The sequence below is a fragment of the Podarcis erhardii genome (assembly GCF_964252035.2).
Source record: "Podarcis erhardii genome assembly, chromosome: 6".
Taxonomy (NCBI): Eukaryota; Metazoa; Chordata; class Lepidosauria; order Squamata; family Lacertidae; genus Podarcis; species Podarcis erhardii.
The window spans coordinates 44245862-44264467 of record NC_138510.1 but is presented as its reverse complement, the minus strand read 5'-3'; the positions used below and the strand labels follow the sequence as shown (position 1 = coordinate 44264467).

Sequence of the window (18606 nt, the reverse complement as noted above, 5' to 3'; positions counted from 1 at the left end):
TCCCAGAGCGATTCAAGAGCAGTTTTGCATTTCTTCTGTATCAAAATCCCTGGAGAGGGGAAAAATACAGACCTGGACAACTTATGTGGAATTTGCACGTGACCCTTTCTGAATCTTGGACGGGGCTAAACACACAACGTTCTGGAATATACTTTGCACATGCCTGCCCTTGCTTTCTCATCAAGATTTTTTTCTACATTTTTTCCATGGAACCCTTAGTTTACTTTCAATACCACAACTTCCTCTATAGACATTTCCCAATAGGCAGCTGATGAGCTGCATCAGGCCTCTAAAGCATCTCCAACTGGCTCTCTGGTTCTTGCCTGCCTTCACCACCCACTGCTCTCTCCCACCTTTCTCCAAAAGCTTGCAGTGGCTGCCACTAGGCCAGCTCCAGCCACCATGTTTTCTTACAATGCTACAGCTGCATGATCAGCCACTTGGAAGACATGGTGACCAGGCCTGGGATAGCAGAAGCTACCGTGAGCCACAGATATATGGACAGTGCTACGTCACAGAGACGCCTCTTAAATTCTTTGGGTTTAAAATCCTGATTCTGAAGATGTCCCAAAGGCACTCCAACAGGGCAATTTTACACCATGCGTTACTTTATGGAACAGATTCCCTCTTCACATCAAAAACAGCATATCCACACATCAAACTAGCAGAAAAAACTGCAGAAAAGGACAACTATCCCAGATGCAGTTTGCCACCCAACCCACTCAGCAAGAGATAGTGAAACAGGGAGGAAAGGAGTCCATTGTGCAAATAGGAAACTTCAGTTGAATTTGCACTGTGCCTCTTCTGCAAGAAAGGAAAGCTAAAGGTGCTATAATCCTTGGTGAAAACTGAAACAACTTCAAGCAGGACACTTCATAGCTTAGGGTACAGTCAGCACCCACAACCACATTACCAAGTTGAAAAAGAAGTGTACGTACTGGGTAGCCTTAAGAAACAGAAGCTGCCTGGTTTTTGCAGGCAGATGAAAGAAGCAATAGAATCCTGAAGTAGCAGATGGACCATCAGGCTGCAGGCGGAGGGATGCCATTTTTTAAATGCTCTCCAATGTAAATATTCACCACAAATATTCTGCTCGAATATATGTGGTGCCTTTATAGATAAAAATACTAGTGTATCAGAGAGAAAGATCCTAAGTTATCCCTCTCTTATTGTTAGGCTTTGTTCCCTATTTGTAGGGAATGTTTTATATCGGGGAGCGTTAAAAATGTGACATGCACACAGTCCTTGTAACCTGAAGTGGAACAGTTCATTCTACCACTTCATGCCCAGGGAAGTTCATAAAGAGCCAATCAATGCCCAACAGATTTCTAAAACACTGGGCAAGTTTTGTTGCTCCCCATGGTGATGATCTTTGGGAAGAAACAGTCTCTGATATCTATGGAGCAGTGCTAGGTGGACCAGATGGTTATTGAATGAACTTTGAAAGCAGATCCCATCAAGCCAAAGACCTTGTGACCTGTTGACATGAAATGCTCCTCTGGCCATCTCTGCAGCTAAATGTGCATGCAGCAAATTGGCTGAATGAATGAAGTGCAAGGCAACTTAGATAATACCCGTGGACGGAAACCCAGCTTCCTTCAAGTGGATAAATTCCTTGTTGCATCATTTCCTTCTGCTAAGAATAACTTCATCATGATCTTGAATGCTGAGCTGCTGTCAAGCCGGCATCCTCCTCTTCTGCAAGAGGAAATTGACCTACTGGGAAAGTGAGGCGGCTTTCCTTCCAGGAGCGGCTGAGGAGCAGGCTTGATGCTACATCCTGATAAGGCACCAGGATGTAGCCATTGTCCAAACCTTGATGAAGACGCTTTCTCCTTCCTATCCCTAGATCACTCTCACTGCCCCGTTGTGAAAGTAGAGAAGCACGGGACATTATTAGCACACAGGAGGGAAGTAGCAGATCTCTGCGGTTGTGTAAGTGAAGCATTAACACTCTCAGTCCCAGGGGCAGATGCCACCCAAGCGTTACCCAAGGGAGCCACTGACCCTCAGTCACCTGAGAGTCCCTTCCTGAAGACCAGAGAGGGTTGCAAGTGCAGGTCTGGGATCAAGGGACAAATTCCCATCGCAACCTGGTCTCCTGGTTGTTCACCCACTGGCTTCTAATAACAGAAATCTTCTATTTTGTTTCTGCACTAGGCAATGCACAGCGACTCTGGGTTCATCTTGTGTTAAAGATCCACTTCCTAGCATGTGTGATGCCTTTAAATAGAGAAACCCACCTTTTCTTCTTACTCCTGGAGACAGGGAGCTGTAGCTCACAACCAGAAATATGGCTACAATGCATACTTTTCCAATGAGCAAAAGTGGCCAGTCTCAAAACATTGAAAGCTTGGCCTAAGAACATTGCCTAGTCTGGACTCCTAACTGAAGCGGGAGGAAGCTGAGTCAAGAGGAACCTTCTCATTCTTCTTACAACTATTTTCTTGCTCTATAGTACCCAATGAGCAGAATCTTTGTCTTAGCAGCAATGGTTGTACTCGGCTATCTGTTGCTTCTACAACATCCCCCATCTTTACAGGTTCAAAGGAGTATTAACAGCCCGGAGTAGCTGGGGCAACCCAGCCAGATGGGTGGCATATTGTTATTATTGCTGTTGTTATTATTAACCAGTCAGATATCAAGATGAATTAGAGGCATTCGTGAGTGAACAGGAACTGCTTTAATGGCCCATCCTACAAGATTAGGAGCAAAGGTACAGACAAGTATGAAATTTAAATTCACAGCAGACCTAGATACCTTGCTAGAGAAACTTTTGAACACTAACAGGGCAGAACCTCCCCACCCCCATGAACAGGTAGTACAGCGGTAGCCAACATGGTGCCCTCCAGATGTTCTATACTACAACACCCATCATCCCTGTTCATCAGCCTTCTGGCTGGGGCAAAACATCTGGAGGGCACTACATTGACTAGCCCCGGCCTATTAAAACTCAGCAATGCTTTCTGTACAAGCAAACCTGCAACCACCTAGCCTGTACCAAAAAGGAAGGCCCATGGAAGCCATGGGGATTCCCCTGCTTGCATCTGCATTAAGAAAAATCCTAACTGCTCTGACATCATATCTCTGTTCTTCTCTACCCACACATTCTAATTTGTCAGACAGGGTCATTCACAGATCATCTCAGCCTCCTTTCAGAAAATTCCAACCAGGTGGTGATTACCAATGTTCGCCTCTATAGGCAACCTTTCTGAAAGAACATCTGGCACACTGAGTGACATGCACTGCAGTCAAAAAGTGGCTGTATATATAAAGCCAGATTTTAAAATATTTAAATCAGATTGCAAAAAATTAACTGCATAAGCCTAGCCCCACAACCTGTGGGTTGGGATGTAGCTGCCACTGTTGCACAAAACATGGCAGACTGAATGCTACTCTGCTAGCGGGAGCCAGGGTAGGGTCCTGAAACTGAGCATTACAGGGGTGGGATAAGGCTGGATCCTAAGCAATTCCATTCTCATGAAAGGGGCCTGGCATGGGGCCCTCAATTGTGCGAGTCTAGAGATGGTGCAGCAAAAAATGAAAGACAGCCTGCCTCCTTTTGCCCTGGTCAGCAGAAGCAGCAGAGCTTTGGATGTGGTGGCCCCCCACATTTCCAATTTAGGCTTAGGATTGTTCTGCCTGGATTTCAGTTACATTAAGTATCATCTAAAACACACACACACACACACACACACACACAATATAAAATGGTATCTGAATGTAATACAAACAAACACATTAAAAGGCTACACTCATCATCTTTTAAAAGTAAATCCACCACACTTTATCAAGAATATTATTAACCTATGTCTCTATTAAGAATGACCCAAGAACAAAACACTGTACTTTGGAAATCAAAAGTTTAAACATGACCCAATGGGCCATGCATTATATTTATTATTATGCAAATTGTTAATATTTACCCCCAGCCTTTCAAGCATAATTTCCAGCCCTTGCTTAAGCAAAATCCTGGTTACGTAGTCTTCAAGTAAACAATTTTGCTTAGGTTCCTTACATGTGCATAAGGACAGCAAAACAGAAATCATACCTAAAATAAATTCTGCAGTGGAAAATGGGAAACCAGAGATTTTGTATTATGTGAATGATTTTGTTTACATGTTTATGAAGCTAAACAGAAAAATGCTGTCCTAAAGATTATAAAAGCAAGACTAGAGATGTTGTATTATGTATAGAAGCCCTATTTAGTGGCAAACTGGTTAGGTTTTAATGCTTAAAAGCAACCAAGTAGAATGTTTATATGTTCAGGAAATATATGAATTAGGAAGTTGGAAAAATTGGTTTAAATCAGTTGTTTAGTCTCTTTGCTCTGGTGGTTTAAACGTCCCTGATTTAAATCAATCCATCCTGCTGATGTCAACGGACTGCAGTCTGCTAAAGAAGTACAGTCCTGCATTAGTCCCTCAAAGAGAAGACACAACTTCCCTTTCCCAAGGGGATTTGTTCTAAATAGTAAGAGCTCTTCACTGCCCTGACACACCAGCCAATCTTTCACCCCTAATTAGGCTCTCAATCCTAAATGCAATTATTAGGGAGGAAGGCCTTCTGTATACAGCAGGACTTACCTCTTAGCAAACATGCATAAGATAGCACTGTAAGTAACACTGCAACTCATGCTTGAATTTAACGTGCCTCCCAATAGAAGCTTTTGGTCTCTAGAAGTCCAGCGCCACATTCAATCCAAAAGATTCAGTCAGAAGACCCAGTGAAAACTCAGCAGCAGAGAATCTTTGGACTCCTTTTTTAACATTTTCAAAACATGCATTGCATTAACATGAAGTCCGCAGTTTGAAAGAACTGTTAGGTTATTAACCAGTGCACCCATCATTGGCTAAAAATTTAGATTAGCGCCCACAGCAGAATCCCATGCATGTCTTCTCAGAAGTATGACCCATCGAGTTGAATGGTGCTTACATCCAGGTAAGTGGGTACAGAACTGTAGCCTTAGTCTAACAACTGATGACTTACCTGTTGGTAGAGAAACCATTTGCCATCAGATCAGCACCAGAGAATATGGCCATACCTTGAGAACAGAGCATCCTGCCCATACTTATGGAAGCTCTACTGAAGAAGTACCATTATCCATAGGATATATTTATGCCTGTTCATCATGCTACTGATTCACAACTAGACCTGCTACTGGGAATGGCAATACTGCTATAATGTCTGCACTTCAACAATGACCGTTCAGTTCGGTAAATCAGATTTTGCTACCTCTGCAAAATTCAGTGTTTGTCCCAAACATTCCAGGGCAGCCAACATCAAAGGGACAGTGCAAACAGTTACTGGATTCAGAGTAGCGTGTTCTGTCCCAAATAGAATTGGTTAGCTAGTGTGTCCTCCTCAAACACGGCATCCTGCACGATTCCTTGCTCATTGCAAGAGAATATGAGAGGGGCACAGGCTTCTTTCAAATATAAATTGTGCATTGGAAACAAACCTGGTTAAATGGGATGAGTGAAATCTCAGGTGAACTGTGCATACAAAATAATCAACAGCTGAGTTATTACGATGGGGACATAATCAAGAATAGAAAAATGGTGGTTCCCACAGGCATGGAAAAGCATCATGGGTGTAGCAGGAGAAAGGAAACATATAGGATGCATGGAAAACAGCAACTAGAGTGCCAATCCATGATTCAGTGGCAGCAAAAGTAGGCCTGTGGAAACAGGGAGAAGGAATCTTGTAACTGAAGAGGAAGAAACAGCTTACCAAAACTTCACGCGGGGTAATGGAATTGTCTGTGTAAATGCAGAGTTTCTCCACTGTTAAAGGCATGGTTTCTCGCAGCTTAGAGGCCAGGAGCATACACACAGCGCCAAGAAGCTGCAAGTGGTTTTTGCGGGTGGGGACACAGGACAGGTAACGATCCACGTAATTCATGGCCAAGGGGAAAACCTCTTCTTCGCACTTCTGTTCCTCACAAACCTGACAAAAACAATAAAAGAGAGGGTTTATAAATAAAACAGTCATCCACTGTGGCCTCTGTATGAAGGTTTCAAAAATAGTTGCTATCCAAGTGCAAAGATAAAGCAAGAAAAACTTAGTGACTTCACTGAGCCATACTATCTTTTCTGTAAAATGGGAATAGTTCCCTTCTCCATAAGAACCTGTAAAAACACATAAAAGTTGACACAATCAAGACACTCAGGTACTGTAATTTTCAGTTCTTTAGAGAAGGATTTGTAGCATTTTCTAACAGAAAATATCCATGTCATATGGTGATTTTATTATATTAACTACTTAAACCATGCTGTTGTAGCACTCTGATTTATTGATTATATTTTACCTCTTTATTTTTCTTGAAGAGACAGTGAGGCAATTTACTGCTCTGCAAAATAGGCATATTAACAAACCAACTTAGTAAGCCTCTCTTTTTATTAATCATAACCTCACCTTTCCACCAAACAAAGTCAAGGGAACTAACAACATTAATAACAACAACAACAACAACAACAGAGACCAACTAAGTTAGTTCTAGGTATGAGCTTTCGTGTGCATGCACACTTCTTCAGATACCTGAAGAAGTGTGCATGCACACGAAAGCTCATACCTAGAACTAACTTAGTTGGTCTTTAAGGTGCTACTGGAAGGAATTTTTTTATTTTGTTTTGACTATGGCAGACCAACACGGCTACCTATCTGTAACAACAACAACAGAACAATTCCTGGAGCATTTACTTAGCAGAGGCATTGAGCACCCTCAGATTCAATATATTCAAGTTTCATGTACGGAGTATAGAAGTCCAAATGTTTCAGATTTTGAATATAGAGTGAGGAATTGGGGTTTGAAAATGATGGTAGCATCTCACACACAATGAGTAAGAGCCCAATCATTCAGACCCATCTTATCCCAAATTCCTCTGGCTGCAAAACAATATGAGCCCAACCTTTAACATCTTAAGACTTGTGCCATTGATTTGACTGGTGCTTGCCCAAAGGAAGCCATCAGATGAAGACAGTACTGTATTAACTAAGACCTTTCTCTTCAAATGCAAACCAAAAAAACTTCTGACTTCCAGTCCCTTATTCAGACCACTGGCTAGACTGTTACCAAGGCGCTGCCCACACTGAATTAAGTCAGCTTAGTAAATGAAACACTGAGGTTTCTCCTTTTGCAGAAGCCCATTTTTCTTTGCTGGCAGTTTTCCTATATCCTATGAGGCACTTTTTGTATGGATTTGCTGCCATTTTTGCTTAATCATTTCTCTTTAAGTGACACAGAAGCAATTTACACTTCTGTAAAATGGGTGCAATAAAGGAGGAACTTTCTAAGATTTTGATATTAACCTCAGTCATCCCTTTTAAATACCTATGAAATTAAAGAAACAATAGCCCAGCCCTACAAATAAACCAATAAAATTTCATACTTCAAAAACCAAAAACTCTTTATTAGTCTACCTGCCTACAAGGACAGCCTAAAAAGTGTGCTTTGGGGAATCAATTACTTTCTATGGAGGCCACTCTTACCTGCCACAGGCAGTTGGGAAAGCTACTTTTTACAAGCCTGAATTTATTAACTTCCTGACACACAGGACAAATGACAATTTATTCTGAATACTTTTCAAAAGCAATCGTTTGCAGGGAGGAGGGGAGGAGAAATATGCATCCTCCAGCACTTTGTCTCTTAAAGAAACCAATTGCAAGGCAAGCATAACAGCCCTGTTTCCCACAGGCTCTTCAACAAGTGCTGCTCTCTCCATTTCCAAGTCTGGGAAAGCTTTGCCTGTCGAACTTCTACCTGCTGCAAAGCAGTGCAACCTGAATAAAGGCAGCGAACCTACCCCAGTTCCATTTCTGATTCTAACCCACAACATTTATTTGCCTGACATGCGGAGCAAACCTTTACCCGACTTTTACTTTTGATGCAATACGTTTAAAATAGCCCCCCCTCCCCCAAGGTGGAGATGATCTTAGTATTTGTGTCACCCTGTACTCGCTGCCTCCCTTGCCGCTGCCTCTTCATCCTGGCCCTCGTTTTGTCAATTTGTAGATTTTAACTGCGGGGAGATTAATCAACCCCATGATCTTGCGCACGAACCGGGCGAGCGACTGGCGACCCCTAGAGGTCACGTTGCACACTGCGGAGGAAAGGTGCATGCCAGGGTGCTTTTGAACTGCCCCTGCACCGAAAGACAGAACCGGAGGGGGACACACAGGCCTCTTGGAGCTCTGCTTCAGTCATTCCCATCCACGCTCATCACGACCCACCGGCCTCTCTCCAACCCAGGCAAGCTGGCCCACGCACCCGCCTGTTTTAAGACGCATAGGTTCCGGTTATAATACGTCTTCGATCCCCCTCACCTACTGCTCCAAAACGTCCCCCCACCCGGTTTTCAGAAGAGGTTGAATCCCCCACCCTGGCTCTCCCGCCGGATCCAGCCGATCGCAAGGCCTCAATCCAACGCGCACTTCACCTAGGGGCGCCAGTTCCATTGAACTGCACGAGATTTACTCCAGAGTAAGCACGCCCAGGATCGGGCTGTGATCCTAGACGTCCTCGCCCAGGGCAATCCAGAGAGCCTTACTCCAGAGTAAACCCGGCCTTAATGGGAAGTAAAGGAAAGGGTGTCGTGCGAGCCGGGATCTGATCCCGCGAGCGGAAGGGACGACGCAGGGCATGAGGGGGAGGGGGGGCAACGGGATCCCGGCACAGACCTCCAACATCCAAAAAGCCAACATCTTCCGCATGTAGGGCTGGATCTCCTTCTGCACGCACTGGAAATAGGAGACCCGGGGGCTGTAGCGCTCTTCCTGACTCAGGAGGTTCTGCAGGACCCGGCGGTCCCTTAGCAGCTGCGGATCCCGCTTGGCCCGGATCACCCCCTCCACGCACAGCAGTTCCATGTGTCCGGATCCGGGGATGGGAGGAACGGAGGAGCGGAGAGGATCCGAAGTGCCGGTGGGGGAATCTGGCTGCTGCAAGGCGGGGAGCTCGGAGGGAGGGAGGGAGGGGAGGGCTCTCTCGCGCTCGCAGCCCGGGAGCAGGCTGGATCACCCAGCGGCAGCACCGAGCCCAGCAAAGTAGCCTCCCCTCCCCCTGGCTAGGCTCCTCCAGGCTCCCGGCTGCAGAGAGGCGAATGAATGTGCGGCGGCGAGAGCTGCGGAGAGGCGGAGCCGGGGCCCGGATCCTCCTCCTCCTCCTCGGGAAGGTGGAAGGAGGAGGTCTGGTCTGCTAGGCTGACTGATGCCTCCCTCCAGGCCACGCGAGGTAGCTGCCATCATAGGGGAGGAGAGACCTCCTTGCCACTCCACCCCTGCAAATTTTCTTTCCCCCCTACCAGAATGTTCTTTGCAGCAGAGGCTTTCAGATCTGCAACCCCCCCCCCCTTTCTCCATTGTCATTTCATGACCTCTTGCTCCTTACGCTCCGGCTTCCTCCTGACAAGCCAGGGGCATATTCTATTCCTAGGGATCACGCAGTGCGCGCTTGGCAGGGAGAGGAATGCCGCCAGGCATTGTTGCGCATCGCTTTGCCATATGAATGGAGGAAGCGCCGTCCTGCAGAATGGCAAGGCGCAACATCCGTTTCCAAGGAAGGGCCTTGAGGACGGCTCTGGCTGCAATAGCCCCGCCGCCCGCTGTTGGTTCCAAAGACGGGGTTCCCACGAATAGGATTACGTCCCTGTGGAATCCCAGATCTCTCAATGGAGCTGATAAAGGCTCCGCATTGCCATGCTATCTTGTAATACTCCCATTGCATTCTGCAGCTGCTGTTTTGCCTCTTTTCAAGGCTGTGAGAAAAAAAGAGGCTGTAAATTGGTAGTGGTGCAATGGCTAAATGTTTGCAGCTACAAAAAGCAAAAACAACAGAAAATACTGTGATAGCCTCTGGCATCTATATCAGCAATGTAGCCAATTTGCTGGTTTAGGGAAACAAAAAGCAGAATGTATGCAGGGAAGGGGATCTTGTTCTCAGAGATATGTAGGGCCAGATTATGACCTTTAGGGGCCCTAAGCACTGAAAATATTACGGTGCCCCCCATATGTAATACAAAATAAAATCTAAACTAAAATGAAATGAAATGAAAGTTTAAAAATCCCATAAATTTATTGCAGCATATGACAGGATCTGATTTCCTTGTACAGGTACACACACACACACAATTTTGCACCCCTGCTTTGCTGGTTCCCTACGCACAAACTGGGTCTGCCTATTGGGTAATCCAGCACTGGTTATATGTGGTGTCCAAATAAGTGGACTATGGCTTAGGGTTACCAGATGTTCCCGGGGACAGTCCCCGAATTTGTGAATAAGTCTACAGACAAATTCCAACTGCGGAATGTCCCCAGATTTCATCTAATGTCCCTGGGGAACGCAGCAGGGCAGTCTCAGCAGGAGCAGCCTCCCAACTCCTACTTGCATGCAAGCAGGAGTGGGGCAGTAATCTCTCAGCTGTGAAAGGAGGCATCACGCTGCCTATCAGCTTGTGTGCAAGGAGGAGGGGGCAGGGATCTCTCAGGCAATGGGAAGCCTCCCTTCCCAGCTGAGGGATCCCCACCCCCTCCTGCTTGCACGCAAGTAGGAATGGGATTGGGGCTGCTCCAATGGGAAGGGAGGCATTGCGCTGCCCGAGCCTCACCGCTGCTGCTCTTGGCCCTCCTCAAGCCTTCCGTGCCTGATCCACCGTGCACCACTTCACCACCACCACCACCAAAGAACCAACAACTCAGGGGCTTCCCAGGTTCATGGAGAAAGGAGATAGAAACCTCGGAGGAAGGGGAAATGTGGCATTTGAGGTCAAGGTGGCAGCCGCCCCTCTGCCACTGCCATCGCTGCAGCATCAACATCCCGAATGTGTAGCATTTATTTATTTATTTAGAGTGTTCCCAGATTCATTGGAAAAAAACTGGTAACCTTACTATGGCTATGTACTCATTACTAGCTTAAAGCACAAGTCTTTCATTTTCTCAATTCAGATTGAAGCTGGTTTGGGGGGGAATGCATCAAAATACAGTGGATGTATACACATTGCACTAGCCCCTGCTGCTAGTGTTGAAGTCATGTATATGTGATGCTACCCATAGCCCATATCCTGTAGTTCATTGACAAATGCTGTTTGATGTGTTTCCCTTCAAAACAGATTCCATCCAATTTGAAAACATAATCCATAATCACTGCAGTTAAGCTGAAGTGTGAACATTTGAGACAGTCATTGTGCGTGCACAGATGAACAGGAGTTTGTAGGGTGGGTGGTAGTGTTTTTTTGCTTGCAGGTGCAGGGAAACTAAACAGGTAAGGCATACCGGGCAGCGACACCTCTGCTCCTCTGTGGTGTGTACAGCAATGTGCAAATGTGTAACTTGCAACACAGCAGATGGAATTTACCTTGCTGTGCTTGAAGCTGCTAGTGTGCAGATAGCCAGTATCTCATAAGAAACAAGATGAACACAGGATAGACATGGAGTGTGGCTAATGTCATGTGTGCATTGCTTGCAAACCAGTAGTGGGATTCCACTGGATACAGAGTAATACAGTACACAGTCTAAGAAGCATGGCATAGTTCATTCGAAGCTAGTTCATTCAGAAGCAAGTGTGATGAAATAAACATGACTTATTTGCATTTTTGTTTGGGACACTGCTTTCCATTGCTTATACATGGCTGCTTACAGCAGATTTTATGAAGCACCTTTTCAGCACTAATACAATTGTTTTTTAGTTAGGGTAACCATCTCTGCACAGTGCAGTACTGCACACAAGATTCTAAATTTCCAGAGATATAGTCATGTTACCTATCTCTTGAAACAAAAGCAGAAAAGAATCTTATGGTATTATATTATAGTTTTCTGTAATGGCATTATGATACTAAGCATTTTATTCTCAACCTTTTCCCTAAGCATCTCTAACACAAAATTTGCCTGTTTAACAATTGCTGCCCAATCAGTTAATGCTTTCATTGACTATGTCCCAAGGTCTTTTTCCTGAGAAGTCACATCCTGTTCTGATCCCATCAGCCTATACTGTATTTTAAGTTGTTCCCCCATGTGCATACACTACATTATAATGAAACCTGCCATTATTTACCATTTTGTTGCCCATTATCCAAATTGGAGAGATCCTTTTGAAGTAGATCACAGTCTACTTGGATTTTCACCATCTGCAAACTTGACTGCTTCCCCAGCTCCAGATCATTTATAAATGTTAAATAGCACCAGTCCTCAGCACAGATCCTTGACACATTGCTCTTTATTTCTCTCCCATTGTTCATTTCTACCACTAAGGAGGGGCCCACTGATTATGGGGCAAATTCCAGAACAGTAACCATTGTAGCAGCAAAAGGATTTGCCTGCCTTAGAGGACAATCACTTCTAAGAAACAAATAGTTGTCCTGTGGCACTACCTTTCATATGCAATGTAATGAATTGCTTTACTGTGGCACTAGCTTTCACATGCATTAGCCTGCTTCCTTAGACAAATTATTTCTTGAAAATGAAGAGGACAGGTTTAGAAGACTGAACAGACCTTGAATACTAGAGCACTAAACATATAAATAGCTGTAGGAGAGAGAGAGGAGGTTTCTAGGACAGAACTAACCACCTTTGTACTGAATAAAGCCAACTGGCAGCATCTTCTGGACCTAATAACATTTGCTATGCAATCAAATCAAAATCAAAGACCCTGATGTTGGGAAAGATGGAGGGCACAAGGAGAAGGGGATGACAGAGGACGAGATGGTTGGACGGTGTTCTTAAAGCTACAAACATGAGTCTGACCAAACTGCGGGAGGCAGTGGAAGACAGGAGTGCCTGGCGTGCTCTGGTCCATGGGGTCACGAAGAGTCGGACACGACTAAACAACAACAACATGCAATCAAAGACTTATTCCGATAGTTTGATACACACACACACACACACACACACACACACACACCCTGCCACTGTCAACAATGCCCTTCTATGTTGGCTAAGCATGGCAATTCCAGAGAATTTAATGGTCACAAAGGAAAGCATTTCATTGGAAACTCAGCCTGTTGACTCATTACCTGCTTAAAACACACCTAGGTCATTCTTTTTCTCAATTCAAATCAAAGCTGGTTTGTGGGGGAAACACATCAAAACACAGTGTTTCATTAGAAACAACAGGATAGATGCAGGATAGAAATGGACTAGCTAGTGTGTATATACACCATTTCCCAAGCCAGCAGTGGGAGTACATTTGTTGGAAGCTGTCCAGAGTGGCTGGGGCAACCCAGTCAGATGGACGTGGTACTAACAACAACAAAAACAAAAATTAATATCAAGTAAATAGGAGTATTGGAGTCTCAGCTTCACGATCTGTCCTTCCAGGGAGCACTCAGGGCTGATTTTACCTATCCATTCTTAAGGAAATGAGCCCTGAGTGCTCACTGGAAGGACAGAGGCTCCAATACTCCCTGGAAGAGACCCTGATGTTGGGAAAGATTGAGGGCACAAGGAGAAGGGGACGACAGATGGTTGGACAGTGTTCTTGAAGCTATGAACATGAGTTTGACCAAACAGTGGGAGGCAGTGGAAGACAGGAGTGCCTGGTGTGCTCTGGTCCATGGGGTCACGAAGAGTCAGACACGACTAAGCGACTAAACAACAACAACAAATAGGAGTGTGTGCATAGCCTAAGATACTTGGGGATACTGTCTCCCAAGTCACTCTCACAGTTCTTAAGGAGATATGCAGGGATGAAGCATAAATAAAAATTGCCAAACTGTTAAACTCATCTCCCTTTGGCAAGGGATCCTGCCATAACACATTTAAATATTTACCACATGGACCACATTATTAGTCTTTCTGCCCCTGCCCCAGTTCATTGACTGCTGATGACAAAAGCATGGAGATGCTTATGGGGAGAGATTTGTGCAAAAGGAGTTCTCTATATTATGGCTAGAATGGGAATAATTTGTCATGTGAAGCCTCCCCCCCCCCAATATTTCTTGGTGCAACAATAATATGTATTCCAGGTCAGGTTGAGAAGGATATAAATAATAATTAGGACTCAAGTCTTAAATTTGATAGCAGTTCTCAATGATAACTTCAGAGCTAAAAACCGAGATGGGGGATGGCAGCTGGTCAAAGTCTGGTCTAGATTGAGATTACTGTGATGATGACAAAACTTTACTGATGAAGCTTCTCTGGAAAACTTAGTAATTAACAAGTAACAAAAGCATGGAATAATACTAAAGAAAACTCAAAGTAATATGAACACAAATACAAACAAATAAAAATACTCCATTAGCAAGTGCTGTGTCAAAAGAATTTCAGAAGGTGATATCACACTCATAAATCCATCTTTAATAGCTTATGCTTGGATTGCATAAAATCTTCCAGTCTCTGTGGCCATTAAATATTTGAAGAATCCATGAGCCAAATATCTGTGTTCACCAGTGCAGGCCAGTCAGCTGAATTTAAACTATGGTTACCTACCATTCCACTTTTTTGGCCGACATTGCTTGGTTTGCACAAAGGCATCAAGTTCTACATATTCAGTGAAAAAAGGCAGAGCCTGTATTCTTTGCCAAACATTGGGAAGCCAGAGCACTGGATTCTCGTTCCTTAGGTTTTCTGGATCATGTATTTTGAAACTGAAGAGCCAGGCCACACACTAAACACAGTCATCCCTGGCTTTATCCAGGGTTGGCTCCAACTCAGCATGGAATATTCTTAGGAGAACAGTAAGGAGGAGAAAAAAATAAGGTTGTTGCAAAATAGACCAAGTGTTCCCTCCAGATGATGACTTGGCAAAACCAGGGCACCCAAAGCCACAGTATCAGGCCAAGATGGCAAATTATAGACTGCAGCAACCCTGAAAAGCCCATTGAATGGCTATTTGGAAGGAAGGGAGAGGAGGTTAGGGAAACAAGAGTTTGTTCATTGTTGACTAAGGATGGACAACTTCCTGGCTTTCCTGGCGCAGAACTTGGCAATCAGAAAAGGAAATTCTTGTAGATTTTTTTAAATGGCACTGGGGGTTTCTGGGCTTCCAATATAACAGCTATGTTTTTCTTTGATGAATCACAGAGAATTATCAAATTTTTTTGGTATGTGGATGTTGGAAGAATAATAGCCAGCTTAACTAAGGGTGACAGATCTCAAGCAATTGAAGTGGCCGGCTTTAGCAATCTGTCAGGAGGATGCTGACTGCCTCTTAAGTAGAATGCACAATTAATGTAAATCAACCTGTTTATGTGTATAATTATGATGATTTACAATAATTAGGGATCTGGCAAAACTAGAGATTTTCCCCCCGAATGGGATTATCTTTTCCCTTCTGTCACAGTCTAAATGCTGCACAGAGATGAACCCCAAAATGCTGAGGAGTGTTCAGTCCTGTGGGCTTTTTTGTTTGGTAAAATTGAGCAATTAGATGGAGATCCTAATAAATGTAACCCCAATTGTAGAAAGAACCAAGTTATTCACCCTACAATAAAAACAATGTATGGAGTATCTGAAGAATGTATGGAGTATCTGAAGAATATAGCAGAAATAACTATGATTCATTATTGCCAGAGGCCCCTACGCCTACAAGTTGCAAGAAATTTCACAATCAAACCCCGCTTTGTGGAGGAAGGTAATCACAGATGTATCATTCATATCAGCAACTAATCAAACAGTGAGCAACACAACTCCTAACTATCTAACATGGTTTGAATTAGCACAAGGCTGTTTACGCACATTCCCATTTATGTCCAGTATACCCCCACTGCTGGTTTGGGAAGCAGTGAACATATGACGCTAGGCACAATTCACATCTATCCTGTCATTTCTTATGAAATACTGCATTTTGATGCTCTTTGTCCCGGAACAGCTTTGATCTATACTAAGATCTATACTGATCTATAGCTGCATTTTAAGATGGTAATGTGTACACAGCCCGAGTGTTAAAATGGTCTTTCTTCTCAACATTCAGGTATCAAATACAGTGGCCTATTCTGCAAGCATAGTCCTCACTGATGATCTAGATTAGAAAAATGATCTCTACTTTTTCTTTGCTTTGCTTTGCTTTTTTTTTTTGTCTACAGGATAAATTCCAGCTATTTGTGCTGCAAAAAAGAAGTTTCAGATTCCATTCCATTCCTGTGTGCCTGCACTAAGCAACACACACAGAGCCTGGCAATGAACAAGGATCCCTGCTCCCTCGTTAAGGGTATGCTGCTGTGTGGTCCCACACATACTGCATTGGCTATGAGTCGTTGGTGACAAAGTCGGTCTGTACCGAAAAGGAAAAAAATAGACAGACATTTCAGCACCTGCCTCCAGCCATAGCATTTTGTGTACAGACATACCGGTATATAAACACAACAATTGTCCTTTGGCTAAGATCAAGTCGGGGTCTGGGGAGAGAGCTAGGGGCATCCATGACTGAGAAGGAACAGTCCCCCCCCCCCACTGCCAGATGGTTATAATAAAACTCCCCCAAGCTAGGCAGTTCAACCAGTTGTCACTGGACCAAAGCAAGAAAACCTTTGCTCTATAGTATAGGTGTAAAACTATTACATCAACATGAAGAAATAATGCTTTCTTGACTGTTGACTACTCTGAACCCTATCTTGGAATTTAGAAGAAGAAGAAAAAGAAGAAGAAGAAGAGGAGGAGGAGGAGGAGTTTGGATTTGCTATCCTGTTTATCGCTACCCTAAGGAGTCTCAAAGCGGCTAACAATCTCCTTTTCCTTCCTCCCCCACAACAAACACTCTGTGAGGTGAGTGGGGCTAAGAGACTTCAGAGAAGTGTGACTGGCCCAAGGTCACCCAGCAGCTGCATGTGGAGGAGCAGAGACGCGAACCCGGTTCACCAGATTACGAACCTACCGCTCTTAACCACTACACTACACTGGCTCTCTGACACCATACTGGCTCTCTGTGTTTAAATGACACTTGCTTTAAATGACAGCCATGTCCATTAGGAAATCTGCCTCATGACATCTCTTCATGAAGTTCTCAGAGTCCACATTCTGTTCATCCTTCCCTGTTATAAGCATGACTAAAACATCATTAACAATATCATAATGAAACTTCTTAATATATCAACATGAAAACCTAGCCCACACATATCATCATCATATTATGAAGACTAGGGTCGGAAATACCCCAGATGACTCTTAAAAAGAAAGGTAGTTTTGTAATATTATTTATAATTTTCCACTTTGGGCACAGGATCACAAAATGTTTACAGAGATCAATTCATCTCAACACCCCATTCCAGTTAAATAAATATTTTGATGGGGAGGAAAATAAAATGACATTTCCCCAAGCTATAACTAATGCAGAGTGGGACCCTCCACTTCATTAATAAATTCTACTGTCTGTAATTTGAGCTATCTGGTGATGTGGAAGTTGCATGCAGTTTTTTCTCAAGTAATTCCTGGAACTGCATCCAAGTGCAGGGTGGAGGGATGGGGGATAAGTTGTATATGGCTTGTATAAACTGCTATTAAGGATGGTTATGTTGGAATTCTCTGCTTGGCATTCTAATTTTCTGTGGGCTGCTTGTTATTTACTTGTTTATTAAATTTGCAACCCCTTCCCCTGAAGTCTGCAGGTATACATACTAGCAAGAACTGTATCACATGGCTCCCTTCCTGGCTCCCCCTTCCATTAGAGAGAGTGGAGCAGTCAGATTCTGAGTATTATCAAAAGATGGCAAATTGTTACTTATTTAGTTTATTGTATTTTTACCACCAAGGAAGGGGGTGTGCTTGTGGGATCCCCACCCCCGGTGCCAAAATATCTTGCCCAGTCTTGGATCCTTTGCCCTTGATTTGGGGCGGCAGGGGGAGGGGTGCCAATTGGGGCTCTGCTTCAGACAGCAAAATGTCTAGGGACAGCGCTGATGCCATGAATATTTCTATTGACTGAGGCAGGCTAGTGTGCCTGAAGCTTGTCAAGACTCTGAATCCTCCATCTACTGTCTTCTTTATCACCGTTCCTCATCAGTCTGTATTTGTGTAAATCCACAAATTTTCACAAAGAGATCACACAGGTGATCACTCATCTAAAAGTAGCTGTCTCTACAAAAGTCTGATCTGAACTTCCTAGCTGTCTCAGAAGGGGAAAGCTAACGTATCTATGCCTATGCTTGTTTTATTGAAAACTGAGGTCAGGAAGTTTTACTCCCAGCTGATGATTAAAAGCAGAAGTCTTCTACCCTAGTTATATAAAAAAAGTAATTCCTCATACTTTTTCCTGTTGCTTTCAACTTAGTGACAGATGGATCCTAAAACATATTTGCTTAGACAGGTGACTCAGGTCCTAGCAAGTACATTCAGGGTTGCACCTTAAGGGTGTAGCTACACATTCTGTCGCCACCTGGTGTCTTGAAACTCTGTCAATTGATTCTTCTTTGCAAAACAGCAACAGGGGGACAAATTGCAGCTGGCAGCAGTGCCCCCATCTACTACTTTCCTCTGCTAATTTGCCTCTCACACCTTCCTTCCTTGCCCCCAGCTGTGGTTCTGGCTAAGCAGAGTTATTCAGACAACTGATTTAGTGTATCTTAGAAGGGCAGCATCTTGTTAGTACATTTATTACCACTATTATTTATGCCAAGGGTGGGGGAAAGTGCTTGCATGGTTTTCTGCCTCAGCTGCCAACATAATTTGACCTCACCTTGGGGA

At 44.0% G+C, this 18606-nt stretch overlaps 1 protein-coding gene across 2 annotated transcripts in view; it reads right to left on the bottom strand.

The window, feature by feature from the left end:
* CCND3 (cyclin D3) overlaps positions 1-18606 on the bottom strand; it is a 77752-nt gene that overhangs the window by 12018 nt on the left and 47128 nt on the right. The window contains exons 1-2 of one of the 2 annotated variants that reach the window (XM_081865431.1): positions 8680-9273; positions 5734-5949 (exon numbers count right to left, since the gene is read on the bottom strand). In XM_081865431.1, the coding sequence (XP_081721557.1) occupies positions 5734-5949; positions 8680-8868 (405 nt within the window). In that variant the 5' untranslated portion in view covers positions 8869-9273. Of the gene's footprint in view, positions 1-5733; positions 5950-8679; positions 9274-18606 lie in introns of those variants that run through there. The other variant, XM_081865432.1, reaches the window with a different exon arrangement.